Source organism: Nerophis ophidion, linkage group LG06, assembly GCF_033978795.1.
Source record: "Nerophis ophidion isolate RoL-2023_Sa linkage group LG06, RoL_Noph_v1.0, whole genome shotgun sequence".
NCBI lineage: Eukaryota > Metazoa > Chordata > Actinopteri > Syngnathiformes > Syngnathidae > Nerophis > Nerophis ophidion.
In genome coordinates, this window is record NC_084616.1 from 75,137,835 (window position 1) to 75,160,578 (window position 22,744).

A 22,744-nucleotide genomic window follows, 5' to 3' on the forward strand; every position below is an offset into this window, starting at 1 on the left:
TTATTCTCTTTGAAAAGGCACAATTTTTCAAGCATCTCCTGCCTTGCCTGTCTCTGGACCGCGCAGGTGGTCAGTCAGTCCGTGTACTGTACATAAAGCAAAGCACACAATTCAAATGTTGTAATTAGAGAAGTAATGTAGTCATTAATGCACATGTTGAAGTGTTGATTCAGATACTTGAAGCAAGTAATTGTAACGAGCCAATTAGCCAGCAGAGGCGGATGAATGGGTCGTCGCTGCTGCAGGGACCGGGTTGGCTCTCTGCCCTGCATCTTCTCCTCCCGACCTCTTTCTTCTAGATTACTGTTTCTCTTACGCTGACCCTCCTCCCTTTTTTTTTTTTTTTAATAAAGCACCTGCCAGTGCTCGGGGCCTCTTATCTCAAATGTAAAGTGAGCAATGAAAGCGGTCGTTAAATCTTTTTTCTTGCTCTTTCCAGTTGCATTGGCCTGCCAGTCGGGACCGCATCCAAGAATGTCTCATGGCTGGAAAGGATCCAGAGGTGATTCAGCACACACAAACACATAAGAACGCTTGATAAATCTTTATTACTTACCGTTGCTTTTTACTCACTTCACCGCCGGTATGGCTCAGTGGCAAAAGCCGCTTGCATTATTTTTTTAGCCTCACTTAATCAAAACTCAGAATATCTAAAGTTTTAAATGAGGAAGAAATACAGCTCCTGAAGCCCTCACTCACAATGGGAATTAAAAACAGGTGATGCACCTCCTCACTATGGAGCCCCCTGGTTCGTGTGAATTGACACAGGAACTTGTATTGTTATCTACAAACCCCGATTCCATATGAGGTGGGAAATTGTGTTAGATGTAAATATAAACGGAATGCAATGATTTGCAAATCCTTTTCAACCCATATTCAGTTGAATGCACTACAAAGACAAGATATTTGATGTTCAAACTCATAAACTTTATTTTTTTTTTCCAAATAATAATTAACTTAGAATTTCATGGCTGCAACACATGCCAAAGTAGTTGAGAAGGGGCATGTTCACCACTGTGTTACATCACCTTTTGTTTTAGCAACAAACTGTATTTTAGCGACAAACTGAATTTAGTGACAGTGGTTTTCTGAATTGTTCCTGAGCCCATGTGGTGATATCCTTTAGAGATTGATGGCGGTTTTTGATACAGTGCCGTTTGAGGGATCGAAGGTCACAGTCATTCAATGTTGGTTTCCGGCCATGCCGCTTATCTGGAGTGAATTCTCCAGATAGATAGATAGATAGATAGATAGATAGATAGATAGATAGTACTTTATTGATTCCTTCAGGAGAGTTCCTTCAGGAAAATTTAAATTCCAGCAGCAGTGTACAGAGTTGAGATCAATTTGAAAAAAAGTAAAAAGTAAATAATGGGGGTTTAAATGGAAAAAAAAAAAAAGATGTTGAAATCCTTAAATTTCTTGCAATTGCACTTTGAGAAATGTTGTTCTTAAACTGTTTGACTATTTGCTCACGCAGTTGTGGACAAAGGGGTGTACCTCGCCCCATCCTTTCTTGTGAAAGACTGAACATCTTTTGGGAAGCTGTTTTTATACCCAATCATGGCACCCACCTGTTCCCAATTAGCCTGCACACCTGTGGGATGTTCCAAATAAGTGTTTGATGAGCATTCCTCAACTTTATCTGTATTTATTGCCACCTTTCCCAACTTTTGTGTCACGTGTTGCTGGCATCAAATTCTAAAGTTAATGATTATTTGCAAGAAAATATATATTTTTATCAGTTTAAACAGCAAATATGTTGTCTTTGTAGCATATTCAACCGAATATGGGTTGAAAAGTATTTGCAAGTCATTGTATTCCGTTTATATAACACAATTTCCCAACTCATATGAAAACGGAGTTTGTAACACATTCTTATGAGAAACACATGTTATTTGATGATCATGTAATATTTTGATTACAAAATGTCCACTTGCCCCCCCCCCCAGCTGTAGGAGGTCAACAATTCTACCGAATAATGGCTCTTGTCTGTTTGTGATGAACCAGAAAAACGCAAAGTCGATGTCTCACTCTTTTCCCTCCCTGTCCAGACCGAGTGTGCGAACTTCCTGCGAGTGTTGCAACCTTTTAACCAGACTCACCTGTACGTGTGCGGTACTGGGGCCTTCAACCCCAGGTGTGCTTTCATCGCCATCAGCATCTTCCAACAGGTAATATTGCACACAAACACACAGAGTATAGTTGTTTTTTTCTTTTTTTTTGTCCTGTTCAGCTTCTCAGGCAAATCATATATTTAATGCAGATGCCCATATCGGCTGTTCGGATTTACTATGCAAAATAGAAGTGTAGGATTACTTCTCTTGTTGCCTTATATGTATTTGACTTTATTGAATGTGTTTAGATTATCATTTGGTGCAGGAGGGGATGGAAACAGGAAAAAAAAGAAGACGGAGGGGGAAATTGTGGAGACAGGAGGGGGATAAGACAAAGACAAAACAACAGCAAACACAACAACAACAACAATAGAGCAACATTAGCACTTAAGATATGTACAAATATGATGGTAAAAGTGATAGCAAAAAAGCAGTTAGCAAAATAGATAATAATACAGAAATGACAATGAACATATTTACACTATAAATCAGGCCTGGGCAAATTTAGAGAAATAAATGTGTCTGGGGGCCAGGTTATCTACTTTTAAGAAAACTAATACAAAACCTCACAATAAAGTCTGATTGTATGCTAAAAATGTTGTGACAGACCGCCTAAAAAACGGAATGGAATTTTTTTTCTATGAACGATAAAACCTAAAATATTGAGAACATATGAATGTCACACGCCCTCCTAATCAACGTATTTTACAATCAAGCCAAATGCAACAAACTCAGCGAAATATGAACGTGAAGGGTAAAAAAACTAAACATCTACAATCTGATATATCACTAAGCTTTAGAACTTTCTTGTAAAAATCTCCATCCGCGTCTGTCCCTGACACCCACATTTCGGGCTGGCCGCTCTGGAAACACTTTGTGGAAACGCTCCCCACCCATTTTGCTTGGTGCCTCGTCTGACCTACTGTGACGTAGATTACCATAGTAACTAGTAGGGGTGTACGATATACGGATAATAATATAGTACCGCGAAACTAATGAATCATATTCGATACCATACCGCCTTTGAAAAGTACCGGTCAGCCACACCATAAGATTTTTTTCGTTATAAAAAAGCCAATAATGCAATTTTTTCTAGTCCCATTTATTTACAAAGGTATCGAAAAGTATCAAAATAATATTGGTATCAGGACGACACTAGTCAGTAAAATATCATGCAAAAGCGCAGATTCCAGCCATTGAAATTTGTTGTATAGTTCAAGACTTAAGCCAATTTGAGAACATCACTGCTACCCTTTCCATCATAAAGATATTGAAAAGCTTAACGGGCCGCATGTGGCCCCCGGGCGTTAATTTGCCCAGGTCTGCTATAAATGGAGCATTACAAATACCAATAGAGATAGCGCTATTGATAATGAACAATACCAATAATTGACCTCTATTATCAACAATTAAGTTGTTCAAATGCAACAATACATATACGTAATGATAACTAGACATAAAGAATGAATACCGAAAAATGAAAGGGAAGAAAGAGAAGCAGCCTATATTAACCTTGTAGATTGTTATAGTAACCATAGGTTAAGCTTTGTCAGTGTGCCATGTGTTACCCAGTTTCCCTCAGGGCAACAACATTAATTTATGTTGGATGAATTGTGATTATGTGCATGACTGTATGTATGTATATTAGGGATGCACCGAAATGAAAATTTGTGGCCGAATACCGAATAATGAATTCAGTTTTTCAAATTTTTTTTTATATTGCATAAATAGCCTAGAAAAATATTTTGACATGTTTTTCAAATAAAGTAATTTCTTATTGAATATTGACATCTTTTAAATATTACAGGAGCCTTTGCTTTTCAAAAAAACCACAAAGTTTTTCATTTATATTAGGCCTTCAAACAAAACATGCATTCCCCCCAAAAATAAAGTGCATTAAAGTGGATAAACCAACAACAAATGAATTATTGTCCTTTTAGCAAAAGTCTGCTTAGCCACAGTAGATATGCTAATAATGTAAACAGAAGGCTCAAGTAAATCTCAATTAAGTGTGTGCTTGTAACCTCATACACTTATACAGGTAGCCTACACAACAGGCTAATAATGTAAACAGAGGCCCCACTAAATCTCAATAAGTGTGTGCTTGTAACCTCATACACTTATACAGGTACACAACATATCCCAACGTCACTGCACGTTGGTTGATTGCGTCACCGCGTCAAAAAATTGCGTCACACGCCACTATTCGGCCTTGCTTTTAACTCATTCCACCGAAGGCCGAATGTGGCTTTTTCTGCCATATTCGGCCCAATATATTCGGTTACCGATTAATCGGTGCATCCCTAATGTATATGTACTTGTATATGTATGTTTGTAGAGTGAATGTATATGTACATGTATGTGTATATGTACAGTATGTTTGTACAGTGAATGTATGTTTCTTCAGTGAATGTATATGTACAGTATGTGTATATGTATGTTTTTAGTGAATCTATATGTACAGTATGTGTATATGTATGTTTGTACAGTGAATGTATATGTACAGTATGTGTATATGTGTGTTTGTACAGTGAATGCATATGTACAGTATGTGTATATGTATGTTTGTACAGTGAATGTATATGTACAGTATGTGTATATGTATGTTTGTACAGTGAATGCATATGTACAGTATGTGTATATGTATGTTTGTACAGTGAATGTATATGTACAGTATGTGTATATGTATGTTGTTCAGTGAATGTGCGTGTAGATGTATGAACTTTGAGTATGTAGGTATGTACAGTATTTGTGTATGTATGTGGAAGCATAGGTACCTATGTATGAATAACGGTGTGTATGTGAGTGTATGTTTATTTGTATGTACAATATATTTGACTCCCAGTGTGTGTGGCCCCAGCCGCCCAGAGAGTTCTAACAATAATGCCATATATCCACTCCCCCCCTAAGACAGTGTATTCTCTTCTGTTATTTTTAGTGGTAAGAATCACATAACTGTGGTAGCTGTCGATGTGATGACATCACAATATTGTGCCAAAGATGGCGATAATTTCATGATATGGTATACTACACACAATCTTTAAATGCATTTCATTAAACAAACATTACATGCTGCTGATATATGTGTAACTAAAGAAAGAAAAACATACTTTTATTTAAAACCGAACCACATGTATTACCCTTGGCCAATTCTCGGAGCATGCTTGCATGCAGTTACCTTGCCTGCCCAGAGGTCATACAACATGCAACTTTCTTGCAACTTTGTGACTTATTTTGAGTCACTCTCTTGATTTCTATTACTTTATCTTTATGTCACAGTATTATTGTGTAAGGCAGGGATTCTCAGTTTGTGGTACAGGTAGGTTTGGGCGATATATCGCAGGCTTGTCTCTGTGCGATATAGAAAATGACTGTATTGTGATATTCGAAGTTGCTTTTAGCTGCGGCCATTACACTGCATGCGTTTCTCTCTCTTTCTTGTTTCACCTTCTCACAGAGACGTAAACAAGCGCACCTTCTTACATATGTCACACGTGCAACGTCACACGCCCCCCCTGAGCAGAGAGGTAGCAGCATGGCTAACATCAGCTGTGATGCTAACGATGCGTTGCGAGTTGTAGTACGAGAGAAAGAAGGTGTGAGACTGGTAGCAAATGAAGGAATAATTAATTCCCGAGAAAAACTGCACTGGGTCCAGCGTCTGGCGGTGGTTTGGCTTCAAGCGGGAATATGTGAACAATTATGGGGCAAAAGCGTTGCTACAAAAAGTAGCAGCACTGCTAATTTGTAGCATCATTTGAAAAGTCAAGGGCGAGTTAAAGTTAAAGTACCCATGATTGTCACACACACACTAGGTGTGGCGAAATTATTATTCATTATTAAGTCACAAAGAATGAAGAGTACTTGAAACTGCATGTTAACATCTCAGTTTTTAACACCCACAAAATGCCAAAGCAACAATTTCCAGATCAACACCGTATGAAAAAATAGTCAACAACAGAAGGAAATAATGTTTTCAGGAACCTACCACATAGCCAAGGACATACACACTAGGGCTGGGCGATATGGCCTTTTTTTAATATCGCAATATTTTTGGCCATATCGCGATATACGATATATATATATATATATATATACGGTATTTTGCCTTAGCCTTGAATGAACACTTGACGCATATAATCACAGCAGTATGATGATTCTGTGTGTCTACATTAAAACCTTCTTGTTCATACCGCATTAATATATGCTCATTTTAAACTTTCATGCAGAGAAGGAAATCACAACTAAGTCAATTTACCAAAACTTATTTGATAAAGTTATTAGCAGGTGACTTTTCAAATGATGCTACATATTAGCAGTAATGCTACTTTTGGTAGTAACGCTTGTGCCCCACACATGACAAATTAAAGTTGTCTATTCGACATATTCTTCGCTCATCCATGCGGATTGGACACTGGCCGAGAGTTGGTTGGCGATCGAGAGTGGAGTCGGCTCTATTGGTTGCTTTGTTGGGTCTGCTCCTGTCTCTGGCCATGCTCCCTCCACCCCAGCAGACGACGGCGTGGAACACCGCAGAGGCCACCACAGTGTATATTTTTATTTTACTTTTTATTCATAGCTGTATGTAGAAGTGTCTGGTTGCATCAGCTCCGCTACTTTAATGTCCTTTGTGTTTTTTGATGTTTGATGTTTCCCTCTTACACGCATGTAACTTTGGCTATGAGTTGTTTTTTTTCCCTTGGCCTCAGTCTGGACGCCCTCTGCAGGGGCCCAGGCTTAAACCGATTTTTTATTTTATTTTAATCTTTTATTTTTTTCTCCCATTCCCCCCCACTTGTTTACCTGTATCCCGCCTTTTTTGTAAGGGGTGCCGGAAGTTGGCAGACCCGTCAGCGATCCTCTTCTGTCTCCCTGTAATGTTTGTCTGATCTTGAATGGGATTGTGCTGATAATTTTAATTTCCCCTCGGGGATTAAACAAGTGATTCTGATTCTGATATTCCCACTTGAAGCCGAACCACCGCCAGACAATGGACCCCGTGCTGTTTTACTTGGGAATTAATTCTTCCTTCATTTGTTACCAAATTCGCACCTTCGCAATACTCCGCTAGCATCACGGCTAACGTTAGCCACGCTGCTACTTCTCGTATACGTATGTGACGTATGACGTGACAGTTGTGTGACGTATGTAAGAACCTGCGCTTACACTCTGTGAGAAGGAGACAAGAAAGAATGGGAAGAGCCTGTAGTGCAATGCCAGCAGCTAAAAGCAACTGCGTGAGAACATATACTCGAATATTACGACATAGTCATTTTCTATATAGCAAAGAGACAAACGGGCGATATATCGAGTATATCGATATATCGCCCAGCCCTAATACACACTTTGATTTCCTATTATGCAGCTTATTTTATTTGACAGTTATTGAAATATCTTGTGTGACATCATGCACAAAAGTGCACTTTATTTGTTTAAAACTATTGTAGTGCCGTTCTGTACAAAATTCCACTTGAATTTAGTGTTGTTTTGATATGCCATCTTAGTGACATCATGCACAAAAGTGCACTCATAGCTTGTTTTAAAATGTGCATGACAATCTTGCACTTTTTGTTTTGAAATGACATGAATGTTTGTGCCACTGCTTATTAACTGTTTAATAAATACAGTTTTGGTTAATTGACTTAGTTGTGATTTCCCTCTCTGCATGGAAGTTTAAAATGAGCATATATTAATGCAGTATGAAGAAGAATGTTTTAATGTAGACACATAGAATCATCATACTGCTGTGATTATATGCATCAAGTGTTCATTCAAGGCTAAGGCAAAATATCGCGATTATATATCGTGTATCGTGACATGGCCCAAAAATATTGAGATATTAATAAAAGGCCATATTGCCCATGAGTGGTACGCCAAAGAATCACTTAATTAAATATTGTAATGTAACAGTTTTATGTTCTTATTTTCAAACAAAGTGTTAATGTTCAAACTTTTTGTAATGTTACAACATACCTGCTCAATAAAACCTCAGGCCTACTACAATAGTGTATTTTTAATGTCGGGTCATTATGGTGGTACTTGAATAGCCAAGTGTTTTCTGAGGTGGTACTCGGTAAAAAAATTTGAGAACAACCGGTTAAATGTAATTATCATGAATAAATGGGTTGCCTGATATGAATGTCCACCATATATAATGTATCATATAATATCACTATTTGGGCACAGACCTCCGCCAAAGCATATTTTTGTGTTTTCAAAGCAGGCAGTCAGGGTATTTTCATTTCCATATAACTCATTACTAAGTAAAAGTAGCCTTGAAAATAAGTTAGCTTTCTACTCATTGCAGTACATCACATTTCCAACTAACTTCTCATAAGAATGGGTTCCATTCTTGTGGATACTGTGATACTGCGCACCCAGCTCCATGTAAACAATCTGAACCCTGTGCAAGTGAGCCCACCCATCATTGAGTGTGTGTGTTCTGACTCCCAGGCATGGCCCCTATGCACAGGCCTATCAGTAAGAGTGAATGTAGAGTCTGCCCCCAGGCCCTTATACATATATATATATATACACACCAGAGATCATCCTGTCTCAACTATCTGCTAAATAAACTATTTGCCCAGCATTGTACTTGAAATCTGCAAAAGAAACATCATCCTTTACTCCTGGTTTTCTATGGTTATGTTAGCATTTTCTAGTTCGAACACAAAGCAAGGTTTAAGTTCCTTTTTTGATCAATATGCACTAGCTCTAGGGGTGATTATGATATCAGATATTGATCCAATATCGTACAAAAGAAAAACAGGTATCGAGTTATCTTGATTTGCATCTAAAATCTCAGATATCAGGGCTTCGATACAAGTAGTCCAGTAGCGCATTTACTTGTGCAAAGCTCGACAGCCAGTCAACATCTAAATGTATTTTCTGGATGACTTAAGGATGTTTTTTTCTTCAAATTTAGTGAAGTCATTTACAAACCCCATTTCCATTTGAGTTGGGAAATTGTGTTAGATGTAAAAATTAACTGAATACAATGATATGTAAATCCTTTTCAATCAATATTCAGTTGAATGCACTACAAAGACAAGATATTTGATGTTCAAACTCATAAACTTTATTTTTTTTGCAAATAATATTTAACTTTGAATTTCATGGCTGCAACACATGCCAAAGTAGTTGGGAAAGAGCATGTTCACCACGGTGTTACATCACCTTTTCTTTTAACAACACTCAATAAATGTTTGGGAACTGAGGAAACTAATTGTTGAAGCTTTGAAAGTGGAATTCTTTCCCATTCTTGTTTTATGTAGAGCTTCAGTCGTTCAACAGTCCGGGCTCTCCGCTGTCGTATTTTACGCTTCATAATGTGCTACACATTTTCGATGGGAGACAGGTCTGGACTGCAAGTGGGCCCGGAAAGTACCCGTTCTCTTTTTTTTACTAAGCCACGCTGTTGTAACACGTGCTGAATGTGGCTTGGCATTGTCTTGCTGAAATAAGCAGGGGCATCCATGAAAAAGACGGCGCTTTGATGGCAGCATATGTTGTTCCAAAACCTGTATGTACCTTTCAGCATTAATGGTGCCTTCACTGATGTGTAAGTTACCCATGCCTTGGGCACTAATGCACCCCCATACCCACAAAGATGCTGGCTTTTGAACTTTGCGTCGATAACAGTCGGGATGGTTCGCTTCCCTATGTCGAATATTTCCAAAAACAATTTGAAATGTGGACTTGTTAGACCACAGAACACTTTTTCACTTTGCATCAGTCCATCTTAGATGATCTCGGGCCCAGAGAAGCCAGCGGCGTTTCTGGATGTTGTTGATAAATGGCTTTCGCTTTGCATAGTAGAGCTTTAACTTGCACTTACAGATGTAGCGACGAACTGTATTTAGTGACAGTGGTTTTCTGAAGTGTTCCTGAGCCCATGTGGTGATATCCTTTAGAGATTGATGTCGGTTTTGATACTCTGCCGTCTGAGGGATCGTAGGTCACGGTCATTTAATGTCGGTTTCCGGCCATGCTGCTTACATGGAGTGATTTCTCCAGATTCTCTGAACCTTTTGATGATATTATTGACCGTAGATGTTGAAATCCCTAAATTTCTTGCAATTGCACTTTGAGAAACGTTGTCCTTAAATTGTTTGACTATTTGCTCACGCAGTTGTGGACAAAGGGGTGTACCTCGCCCCATCCTTTCTTGTGAAAGACTGAGCATTTTTTGGGAAGTTGTTTTTATACCCAATCATGGCACCCACCTGTTCCCAATTAGCCTGCACACCTGTGGGATGTTCCAAATAAGTGTTTGATGAGCATTCCTCAACTTTATCAGTATTTTTTGCCACCTTTCCCAACTTCTTTGTCACGTGTTGCTGGCATCAAATTCTAAAGTTAATGATTATTTGAGAAAATAAAAATGTTTATCAGTTTGAACATCAAATATGTTGTCTTTGTAGCATATTCAACTGAATATGGGTTGAAAATTATTTGCAAATCATTGTATTCCGTTTATATTTGCATCTAACACAGTTTCCCAACTCATATGGAAACAGGTTTTGTAGAAAGTATCCAGCAACAAACGTAACTGAATTAATTATTACGGCCACTGGGTGACGCCCAATAAAAACCCCTTCAGTTTAGTTAGACAGCATAAATCCATTCCAGAGGATTAATAATAAATAGCTTTGTGTTTTTTATACCTACCATCGTTCTTTGGTTGAGTAATTTTGTTCGATCATTCTAACATTCTACTCTCCAAAATAAAAATATGTATTTTTCGTCTCGGGTCAATCTTGGTATCGGCCAATACTCAAGGCTGCAATTTCAGCATCTCATGTTGGAAGTCAAAAACTTTTAAGCGGAACACCCCTGATATGCACATTCTTGCCTCTGTGGTTTTCTTTAGGTTGCCAGGTCTTTTGGGTGAGTGTGTGTGTGTGTGTGTGTGTGTGTGTGTGTGTGGGTGTGCATGTGCGTGAATGTCAGGGAACCGCTAATCCCATGAAAGGCAATGCAAGATCAGAGCAGGTGTTCAGACGTAGTGCTTAGAGGAGCCGGTGGTGCTGGTGGGTTTAAGACTGGACTTAACACATTTTCAAATCCCTCCACTTCAGCCTGATTACCCTCAATTTGCCATATGGGATTTTGTGTGTGTGGTATATCAGTTCGTAAAAAAAATAAACGATCCCCCGACTGAAGAAAGCACCTCACATTCATTGATTGATTCTAATGAATTGGACCTGTCTTTGTTTTGGCACCCAGTCAGGACACCAGACCCTCTCCTACAGCCAGACCGAGTGTGGGAAGGGGAAATGTCCCTACGACCCCTTTCAGAAAACAGCATCTGCAGTTGTGGGTAAGTTGTGAAGTGAATTATATTTATATAGCGCTTTTCTCTAGTGACTCAAAGCGCTTTTACGTAGTGAAACCCAATATCTGAGTTACATTTAAGCCTGTGTGGGTGGCACTGGGAGCAGGTGGGTAAAGTGTCTTGCCCAAGGACACAGCGGCATTGACTAACTAGGATGGCGGAAGCGGGGATCCAACCTGGAACCCTCAAGTTGCTGGCACGGCCACTCTACCAACCGAGCTATACCGCCCCGAGGTTAATCCTGCAAACCACAACTCCATATTATGATTGATTTGGGCTTCACGGTGGCAGAGGGGTTAGTGCGTCTGCCTCACAATACGAAGTTCCTGCAGTCCTGGGTTCAAATCCAGGCTCGGGATCTTTCTGTGTGGAGTTTGCATGTTCTCCCCGTGAATGCGTGGGTTCCCTCCGGGTACTCCGGCTTCCTCCCACTTCCAAAGACATGCACCTGGGGATAGGTTGATTGGCAACACTAAATTGGCCATAATCTGTGAATGTGAGTGTGAATGTTGTCTGTCTATCTGTGTTGGCCCTGCGATGAGGTGGCGACTTGTCCAGGGTGTACCCCGCCTTCCGCCCGATTGTAGCTGAGATAGGCGCCAGCGCCCCCCGCGACCCCACAAGGGAATAAGCGGTAGAAAATGGATGGATGGATGAAACTCGTCTTTTATGTTGTGCAGATGGAGAGCTGTATGCCGGCATTACCTCGGACTTCATGAGCAGGGATTCTGCCTTCTTCCGTAGTCTTGGCAACCGTCATGTCATCCGCACGGAGCAGTACGACCCCACCTGGATGCAGGGTATGAGCGAAAAATGTCTAAATTTTCTGTTCCTGAGATAAAAATGAAACAACCTTTTAAGGTACATGCAGTATCAGTCAGTTGGAGTATGCTTATACATTGTTGTCGTCTACATCCATGCATGAACAGTACCACGATCCGCATTCACCATGTTAATCATAACAGCCAAAAGAGATCATTGCAAGATTTTGGTTAACACAATTCCTAAATTATTGTTGTCATTGCTTAAGCTTATCCAAACACTCCCACTGGAACGCTTAATCTGCATCTTATTTTATTTATCATCCACTGCAAGTAAGATTACTGTATGTTCTATGGGATGGAATGCATCTCCAAAACATCTCCTGAATGATGTTTGTCTGCTCCTGATAACACGAGATAACCACATGCATGCTAAACCTCGGCTTCTCATAAACAGAACCTTGAGCGTCCCCTCTTTTGAGCCCGTGCACTCTTCCATCTACCTGTCTGTCCAATGAGCGACAGGTTGCGCAATTTCATCATTCTCCTCTGTCCACCCGCTTCCTCCTTCTCCAGATGCCCACTTTGTGCGGGTCGCGCCGCTGTCTGAAACAGATAACCCAGAAGACGATAAGGTCTACGTGTTCTTCAGCGAGCGTGCTCAAGAGGCCGAGGGCGCTGCCGGGAAGGTGCTGTACTCCAGAGTGGCCCGAGTCTGCAAGGTAAGCCAGGCGCCCTGAAAAATACAAACCCTGTTTCCTTATGAATTGGGAAATTGTGTTAGATGTAAATATAAACGGAATACAATGATTTGCAAATCATTTTCAACCCATATTCAGTTGAACAGGCTACAAAGACAACATATTTGATGTTCAAACTGATAAACATGTTTTTTTTCTTTAGAATTTGATGCCAGCAACACGTGGCAAAAAAGTTGGGAAAGGCGGCAATAAATACTGATAAAGTTGAGGAATGCTCATCAAACACTTATTTGGAACATCCCACAGGTGTGCAGGCTAATTGGGAACAGGTGGGTGCCATGATTGGGTATAAAAACAGCTTCCCAAAAAATGCTCAGTCTTTCACAAGAAAGGATGGGGCGAGGTACACCCCTTTGTCCACAACTGCGTGAGTAAATAGTCAAACAGTTTAAGAACAACGTTTCTCAAAGTGCAATTGCAAGAAATTTAGGGATTTCAACATCTACGGTCCATAATATCGTCAAAAGGTTCAGAGAATCTGGAGAAATCACTCCACGTAGGCGGCATGGCCGGAAACCAACATTGAATGACCGTGACCTTCGATCCCTCGGACGGCACTGTATCAAAAACCGACATCAATCTCTAAAGGATATCACCACATGGGCTCAGGAACACTTCAGAAAACCACTGTCACAAAATAAAGTTCATTGCTACATTTGTAAGTGCAAGTTAAAGCTCTATTATGCAAAGCGAAAGCCATTTATCAACAACATCCAGAAACGCCGCTTCTCTGGGCCCGAGATCATCTAATATGGACTGATGCAAAGTGGAAAAGTGTTCTGTGGTCTGACGAGTCCACATTTCAAATTGTTTTTGGAAATATTCGACTTCGTGTCATCCGGACCAAAGGGTAAGCGAACCATCCAGACTGTTATCGACGCAAAGTTCAAAAGCCGGCATCTGTGATGGTATGGGGGTGCATTAGTGTCCAAGGCATGGGTAACTTACACATCTGTGAAGGCACCATTAATGCTGAAAGGTACATACAGGTTTTGGAACAACATATGCTGCCATCTAAGTGCGGCCTTTTTCATGGACGCCCCTGCTTATTTCAGCAAGACAATGCCAAGCCACATTCAGCACTTGTTACAACAGCGTGGCTTGGTGAAAAAAGAGTGCAGAGACTTTCCTGGCCCGCCTGCAGTCCAGACCTGTCTCCCATGGAAAATGTGTGTCGCATTATGAAGCGTAAAATACGACAGCGGAGACCCCGGACTGTTGAACGACTGAAGCTCTACATAAAACAAGAATGGGAAAGAATTCCACTTTCAAAGCTTCAACAACTAGTTTCCTCAGTTCCCAAACGTTTATTGAGTGTTGTTGAAAGAAAAGGTGATGTAACACAGTGATGAACATGCCCTTTCCCAACTACTTTGGCACGTGTTGCAGCCATGAAATTCTAAGTTAATTATTATTTGCAAAACAAAAATAAAGTTTATGAGTTTGAACATCAAATATCTTGTCTCTGTAGTGCATTCAAGTGAATATGGGTTGAAAAGGATTTGCAAATCATTGTATTCAGTTTATATTTACATCTAACACAATTTCCCAACTCATATGGAAACGGGGTTTGTAATATTTTGTGTGTTTATATCAGACTTACGACCTGTCTGCTCGTAGTTTATTTTAAAATGTGTGCCTGCGCAGGTAGAATACGTGCACACCGGCGCGTGTTTGTGTTTATGCAGAGTTTTGTTTAGACGTTCCTTCCGCATCAAATTGATAATCACTTGTGCACGGGGACTGTTTATGTTTGCTACTATCTCTATGTCTGCCACCCCTCTGTGACTATTTAATGTTGATATTTATGTATGCTGACTTGTATGGTCCTGCGTGATAATGTTAGCATTTTTATGAACACAGTGGAATCTTTGCTCAAGGTCACATGTCATACACTGTTGTTTAATACAAAATAATCAATCTGTCATTTATTAGCTGTATAGGTAATGTTTTGAAGTAACATTTATCATTCATATGAGTGTAAAAATAAGAACTGCTGTTTTAACCTCAAACTAATGCAACAAACCTACATAAGAAGAATTAATATTGTCGCCTTAGAGCAGTGTTTTTCAACCTTTTTTGAGCCAAGGCATTTTTTTTTTCATTGAAAAAATTCAGAGGCACACCACCAGCAGAACATTTTTAAAACGAAACTCAGTAAAAAATCTTGCCCGCAATTGTTGGATATGAATTCAAATCATGACCATGTTAGACCCGCTCGACATCCATTGCTTTCCTCCTCTCCAAGGTTCTCATCCACTGGGTGTGAGTTTTCCTTGCCCTTATGTGGGCCCACCGAGGATGTCGTAGTGGTTTGTGTTGTGGTTTGTGCAGCCCTTTGAGACACTAGTGATTTAGGGCTATATAAGTAAACATTGATTGATTGATTGATGACCAAGCATGCATCACTATAGCTCTTGTCTCAAAGTAGGTGTACTGTCACATGGTGACATATTTGTGGAGTTTTTAGGTGTTTTCCTGTGTGTAGTGTTCTAGTTTTTGTATTGTGCTCCTATTTTGGTGGCTTTTCCTGTTTGTTTGGTATTTTCCTGTAGCAGTTTCATGTCTTCCTTTGAGCGCTATTCCCCGCATCCGCTTTGTTTTACCAACTTTTACTATGCCAACTTTATTTATAAAGCCCTTTAAAAACAACCACAGTTGAAAAACAAAGGGCTGTACACCACAAAGACATACACGCAAAGGACAGACTCAATAGTGGTTAGAGCGTCCGCTCTGAGATCGGTAGGTCGTGAGTCTTTATACCAAAGACTATAAAAATGGGACCCATTACCTCCCTGCTTGGCACTCAGCATCGAGGGTTGGAATTGGGGGTTAAATCACCAAAAATGGTTCCCGGGCATGGTCAACACTGCTGCTCACTGCTCCCCTCACCTCCCAGGGGGTGATCAAGGGTGATGGGTCAAATGCAGATAATAATTTCGCCACACCTAGTGTGTGTGTGACAATCATTGATACTTTAACTTTTAACCTTAAATACATATTTTAAAACCGGTAAAATACGCACTTCCATATAAATGTCGTCTGCATTTTGTGATCACGACAAACCAAAGCAATTAGCTACCTGCTGCCACCTACTGACATGAAAGAGTATAACATGGTTACTCTGTCAAGCTCTAGACAACACACACACTCAACAACGGCACATTATTTGCGGATTATAATTATGGGTTTGCAAAAAATATGTTTAACCCAAATAGGTCAAACTGCATAACCTCCCATGGCACACCAGACTGTATTTTACGGCACACAAGTGCGCCACGGCACAGTAGTTGAAAACCACTGCCTTAGAGGTCCTTTGCTACCTAAAGTGACAAATGATTTAGTAGAAACCGTGGTACGGGATGGAATGCATCTCCAAAAAATGTCCTGAATAATGCACTTTGTGACTTCAATAATAAATATGGCAGTGCCATGTTGGCAGTTTTTTCCCATAACTTGAGTTGATTTATTTTGGAAAACCTTGTTACATTGTTTAACGCATCCAGCGGGGCATCACAACAAAATTAGGCAGAATAATGTGTTCATTCCATGACTGCATATGTCGGTATCGGTTGATATCGATATTTAAGAGTTGGACAATATTGGATATCGGCAAAAAAGCCGTTATCGGACAATCCCTAGTCTTAACATTCTGGCAGTAAACTTGCAAAAAATGGTTAGTCTCGGGTTTCTCTATGTTTACAATTTCACACTTTGCATTAATTTGTTCCACTTTATTTAGCATTTATCCCGTATTTCTTATTTGTGTACAGAGATGTTATCATTGTGTTCAATGTAATACATAAATTTAAAATGCTTTTGTTGTGTTCAATTAAATTTTTGAATTTTGTTTCCATTGAGTGTTTTCCATAGTTATGTTGACATCACCTTTTGTTTCTGCCTTTATAGCTGAGGGTATGAGAATAAGAGGAAGGTTGAATTTTAAATATCCATCCATCCATCCATCATCTTCCGCTTATCCGAGGTCGGGTTGCGGGGGCAGCAGCCTAAGCAGGGAAGCCCAGACTTCCCTCTCTCCAGCCACTTCGTCTAGCTCTTCCCTGGGGATCCCGAGGCGTTCCCAGGCCAGCCGGGAGACATAGTCTTCCCAACGTGTCCTGGGTCTTCCCCGTGGCCTCCTACCAGCTGGACGTGCCCGAACACCTCCCTATGGAGGTGTTCGGGTGGCATCCTGACCAGATGCCCGAACAACCTCATCTGGCTCCTCTCGATGTGGAGGAGCAGTGGCTTTACTTTGAGTTCCTCCCGGATGGCAGAGCTTCTCACCCTATCTCTAAGGGAGAGACCCGCCACCCGGCGGAGGAAACTCATTTCGGCCGCTTGTACCCGTGATCTTATCCTTTCGGTCATGACCCAAAGCTCATGACCATAGGTGAGGATGGGAACGTAGATCGACCGGTAAATTGAGACCTTTGCCTTCCGGCTCAGCTCCTTCTTCACCACAACGGATCGATACAACGTCCGCATTACTGAAGACGCCGCACCGATCCGCCTGTCGATCTCATGATCCACTCTTCCCCCACTCGTGAACAAGACTCCTAGGTACTTGAACTCCTCCACTTGGGGCAGGGTCTCCTCCCCAACCCGGAGAGGGCAATCCACCCTTTTCCGACCATGGACTCGGACTTGGAGGTGCTGATTCTCATTCCGGTCGCTTCACACTCGGCTGCGAACCGATCCAGTGAGAGCTGAAGATCCCGGCCAGATGAAGCCATCAGGACCACATCATCTGCAAAAAGCAGAGACCTAATCCTGCGGTCACCAAACCGGAACCCCTCAACGCCTTGACTGCGCCTAGAAATTCTGTCCATAAAAGTTATGAACAGAATCGGTGACAAAGGACAGCCTTGACGTAGTCCGACCCTCACTGGAAACGTGTCCGACTTACTGCCAGCAATGCGGACTGTCTTATTGTGGCAGTCCGCTACCTGTATGATCAGAGCATGGTCCGCATTGCTGAATTTTAAATACAATTTATCAAATTAAGTATATTTTTCAACTGGTCCTTATTTTCGATAGGTTATAAGAAACACCAAATAATGATCGATATCGACCAATATAAAAGGTGATAGAGTTTAGTTTTCAGCCATATCACCCAGCCCTATGATGTTCACATTTCCAATGTTTTGTCTGGGTGTGTTCAGAATGACATTGGAGGACAGAGGAGTCTGGTGAACAAGTGGAGCACATTTCAAAAGGCTCGGCTGGTGTGCTCGGTCCCAGGACCAGATGGCCTGCAGACACACTTCGACCAACTACGTGAGTACAAAAGACTAATAAAATTCTACAGTAAAACCAACCTGCGTCAGACCTCGACCGCTTCACTGCTTTGACGCCTGTGTCACCATCACAGAGAAGGTCATAAAAAATATTGTTTGGTGTGTGTCGTGTTTATGAGTGATTGACAAAAGAGGTGCTTGAAACAAACCTACGAGCGCCCAAGCGCCGCCTCGGCGTGTCTGAATGGCTCTGCTGTTACCACGGTGATCAACAGCCCCGTCGGTCACCTTGGGTCCTTTTTGACGTGCCTCAGCCATAGTAACCATGGCAACTGGCCTCAACAGTTAGTTGCTGCGGGTTTTGTTCATTATCCAAGGTGTCCTCCTCCGGGTGTGTGTGTTGGGGAGCGTGTCTTCACTCTGTTAAAGTTCACTTCTTATTCAGAGTTTGGTTCACTGCACAGGAGTCATATTACAAACCCCGTTTCCATATGAGTTGGGAAATTGTGTTAGATGTAAATATAAACGGAATACAATTATTTTCAACTAATTTTCAACCCACATTCAGTTGACTATGCTGCAAAGATGACATTTTTGATGTTCAAACTGATAAACATTTTTTTTTTTGCAAATAATTATTAACTTTAGAATTTGATGGCAGCAACACGTGACAAAGAAGTTGGGTAAGGTGGCAATAGATACTGATAAAGTTGAGGAATACTCATCAAACACTTACTGTATTTGGAACATCCCACAGGTGTGCAGGCTAATTGGGAACAGGTGGGTGCCATGATTGGGTATAAAAACAGCTTCCCAAAAAAATGCTCAGTCTTTCACAAGAAAGGATGAGGCGAGGTACACCCCTTTGTCCACAACTGCGTGAGCAAATAGTCAAACAGTTTAAGAAAAACGTTTCTCAAAGTGCAATTGCAAGAAATTTAGGGATTTCAACATCTAGGGTCCATAATATCATCAAAAGGTTTAGAAAATCTGGAGAAATCACTCCAGGTAAGCGGCATGGCCGGAAACCAACATTGAATGACCGTGACCTTTGATCCGTCAGACGGCACTGTATCAAAAACCGACATAAATCTCTAAAGGATATCACCACATGGGCTTAGGAACACTTTAGAAAACCACTGTCACTGGGCCCGAGATCATCTAAAATGGACTGATGCAAAGTGGAAAAGTGTTCTGTGGTCTGACGAGTCCACATTTCAAATTGTTTTTGGAAATATTCAACATCGTGTCATTTGGACCAAAGGGGAAGCGAACTATCCAGACTGTTATCGACGCAAAGTTCAAAAGCCAGCATCTGTGATGGTATGGGGGTGCGTTAGTGCCCAAGGCATGGGTAGCTTACACATCTGTGAAGGCACCATTAATGCTGAAAGGTACATACAGGTTTTGCTGCCATCTAAGTGCCGTCTTTTTCATGGACGCCCCTGCTTATTTCAGCAAGACAATGCCAAGCCACATTCAGAATGTGTTACAACAGCGTGGCTTGGTAAAAAAGAATGCGGGTACTTTCCTGGCACGCCTGCAGTCCAGACCCATGGAAAATGTGTGGCGCATTATGAAACGTAAAATACGACAGCGGAGACTGTTGAACTGTTGAACGACTGAAGCTCTACATAAAACAAGAATAGGAAAGAATTCCACTTTCAAAGCTTCAACAATTAGTTTCCTCAGTTCCCAAACTTTTATTGAGTGTTGTTAAAAGAAAAGGTGATGTAACACAGTGGTGAACATGCCCTTTCCCAACTACTTTGGCACGTGTTGCAGCCATGAAATTATAAGTTAATTATTATTTGCAAAAAAAAATTTTTGGGGAGTTTGAACATCAAATATGTTGTCTTTGTAGCATATTCTACTGAATATGGGTTGAAAAGGATTAGCAAATCATTGTATTCCGTTTATATTTACATCTAACACAATATCCCAAATCATATGGAAACGGGGTTTGTACAACCCTTACCTCGAAACACCAGTGTCTTTTTCAGTTAATGCAGTTTAGAATACCATATTTCATGCATGCACGGTTTTATTCGTGAACTTTTGAGTGGGGATTTCCAAATAAATGCATTAGGCAAAAGCCGATAATCTTTTTTTTCCTTTGTATATTTTTTTCCACTCAAATATGCTTTTATGTCAACATGATCTCTCAAGAATTTATGAGGTTTTTCGATATTAGCTTCATTCTGTGCTGTAATGTTTCTACAATAGCTCTTTCAAATCAGTCCTCGCCCATGAGAGAACAGACGCTGACTGCCAGCATGGAAAGATGAACTCAATCGGTTTCAGGGAGCTGTCAACTGTAACAGGTCATGTTTGAAGTAATATCGAAGCGTAAATCTTGCAATATTCATGCATGTTAGCATTTCAAACTCAATTCCAAAGTTTTGTGATTGGCTTTTTACTTGCAGTTTAAGAATAATATTAAGAAAAAAACAGGAAACAAAGGTTTACTTGTCACCCCTGCTAAACTACACATAGTGCTTTCCTACATTATTTGGTGATTCATCCACACGCACCTTCATGTTGTAATTGGACTTAACAGTCTCAAATATGTTTTGGCTCCCTTTTTAATTAGCTTGATTGCAAACACAGATGTGTCCACTCATGTTCAGCCCGTTTTGCAAAGCATTGCTGTAACACAGTTCTAAGTAGGTGTAAGGACGTGGATTTATTTGCAGCTTAATGCGAGGATTGTTTTCCCGAGTCGTGGCTTGGCGGTAAGAACATATTTAATTTTTACTCAAAAAGGGTACAAACAAAAGGCACTCACAGTAAGGGCACAAAACTTAATGCAGGGAACAAAACTGACACTAAGGCAGAACTATGAACATGAAACAAAAACACTTACGTTGACTAGGACTATGGCATGGACCGAACAAAAACAAGAGATCCGTGCACAACCCGAGGGTCCCTGGTTCAATTCCCACCTAGTACCAACTTCGTGACGTCCGTTGTGTCCTGAGCAAGACACTTCACCCTTGCTCCTGATGGGTCCTGGTTGGCGCCTCGCATGGCAGCTCCCTCCATCAGTGTGTGAATGTGTGTGTGAATGGGTAAATGTGGAAGTAGTGTCAAAGCGCTTTGAGTACCTTGAAGGTAGAAAAGCGCTATACAAGTACAACCCATTTATCATTTATTTATTTATAACATGGGCAGAGCAAGAGATGAATACTGTCAGTCGAGTAATGTCGCCAGGCCGACTACCTGGCAACTACAGGCTTAAATAGTTATGTCATGACTGACAACGGGTGCGTGTGTCCGAACACCAGCAGCAGGTGAAAATCATGCCACCATAGCAACCAAAACAAACGAGTGCGCAAAAACAGGAACTAATGGAGTCTTAAACAAACGGAACATAACTAAACAGAACATGCCCACAGAACATGACAATAGGCACTGGAAACATACCCGTGACGAACCAGAAATTCATTGACTGTTAGTTCTTTGACATACATCAATCAATGTTATTTATACAGCCCTAAATCAAAAGTATTGATAGATGATGAAATGAACTGGAAATCTCATATACAAAACATACAACATAAGGTGGCAAAAAAACATTTCAATAATGTATAAAGCAAAATAAGTCCTGGCCCAAAAATCACTTCATATTCTCTACTGCTTGCTAGTGATACCATAATGGAGTTATTGTGCAGAAAAATGGGGAAATAACTACAAATGTGCGCTACATTCATTAACCATGTAACAAAAAAGATCAATTAGAATAATACATAATTTTGGATATAGAGAACATACAAATCCTTTATTTATTGAGTCAAAAATATTAAAGTTCGGTGATTTGGTAAAATTGCAAACAGTTCAAATGATGTACAAAGCAAACTATAACCTGCTACCAAAGAATGTACAACAATTCTTCTCAACTAAAGAGGAGAAATATAACTTTAGAGGAAAATCTAATTTAAAACATTTGTATGCACGTACAACACTTAGAACCTTTAGCATATCAGTATGTTGAATTAAATTATGGAATGGATTAAGTAAAGAAGTTAAACATTGTACTGATATGAGCCAGTTTAAGAGGATGTTTAAATTAATAGTGCTTACAAAGTACAAAGAAGAATAATTGTGAGAAATAATTTCAACCTTATTGAAAATAAAATATTCTGCATCTCAGTATGTTAATAATGACTGAATTAATCGATTATATATCACAAAACTGTTGTGTATACTAATTCACAGATGTTATTTTATTATAAAAAGGTCAGTAAATGATTCTATATATTTGTAAACGCTCTGAAGTGGGAAAGGGGTAGGATTAAATAAGCTTTGCTTCTTCCTACTCCTTTTCGGACATGATATAAAGTAAAATGATACGAAAAAGAGTGATGTATTATACTGTAAATGTGTTCATGTTAGAAATAAACTAAAGAAAGAAAAAAAGAAGTGTCTCAAAGGGCTGCACAAGCCACAACGAAATCCTCTGTTCAGATCCCACATCAGGGCAAGGAAAAACTCAACCCATTGGGATGACAATGAGAAACCGTGGAGA

At 40.3% G+C, this 22,744-nt stretch overlaps 1 protein-coding gene across 4 annotated transcripts in view; it reads left to right on the plus strand.

Moving 5' to 3' along the window:
• Window positions 1-22,744, plus strand: part of sema3h (sema domain, immunoglobulin domain (Ig), short basic domain, secreted, (semaphorin) 3H) — a 206,082-nt gene that overhangs the window by 98,701 nt on the left and 84,637 nt on the right. For all 4 annotated transcript variants that reach the window (XM_061904843.1, XM_061904845.1, XM_061904842.1 and 1 more), the window contains 6 exons: window positions 440-502; window positions 2,055-2,174; window positions 11,346-11,439; window positions 12,135-12,254; window positions 12,792-12,937; window positions 18,142-18,256. In XM_061904843.1, coding sequence (XP_061760827.1) covers window positions 440-502; window positions 2,055-2,174; window positions 11,346-11,439; window positions 12,135-12,254; window positions 12,792-12,937; window positions 18,142-18,256 — 658 coding nt within the window. The remainder of the gene's footprint in view (window positions 1-439; window positions 503-2,054; window positions 2,175-11,345; window positions 11,440-12,134; window positions 12,255-12,791; window positions 12,938-18,141; window positions 18,257-22,744) is intronic.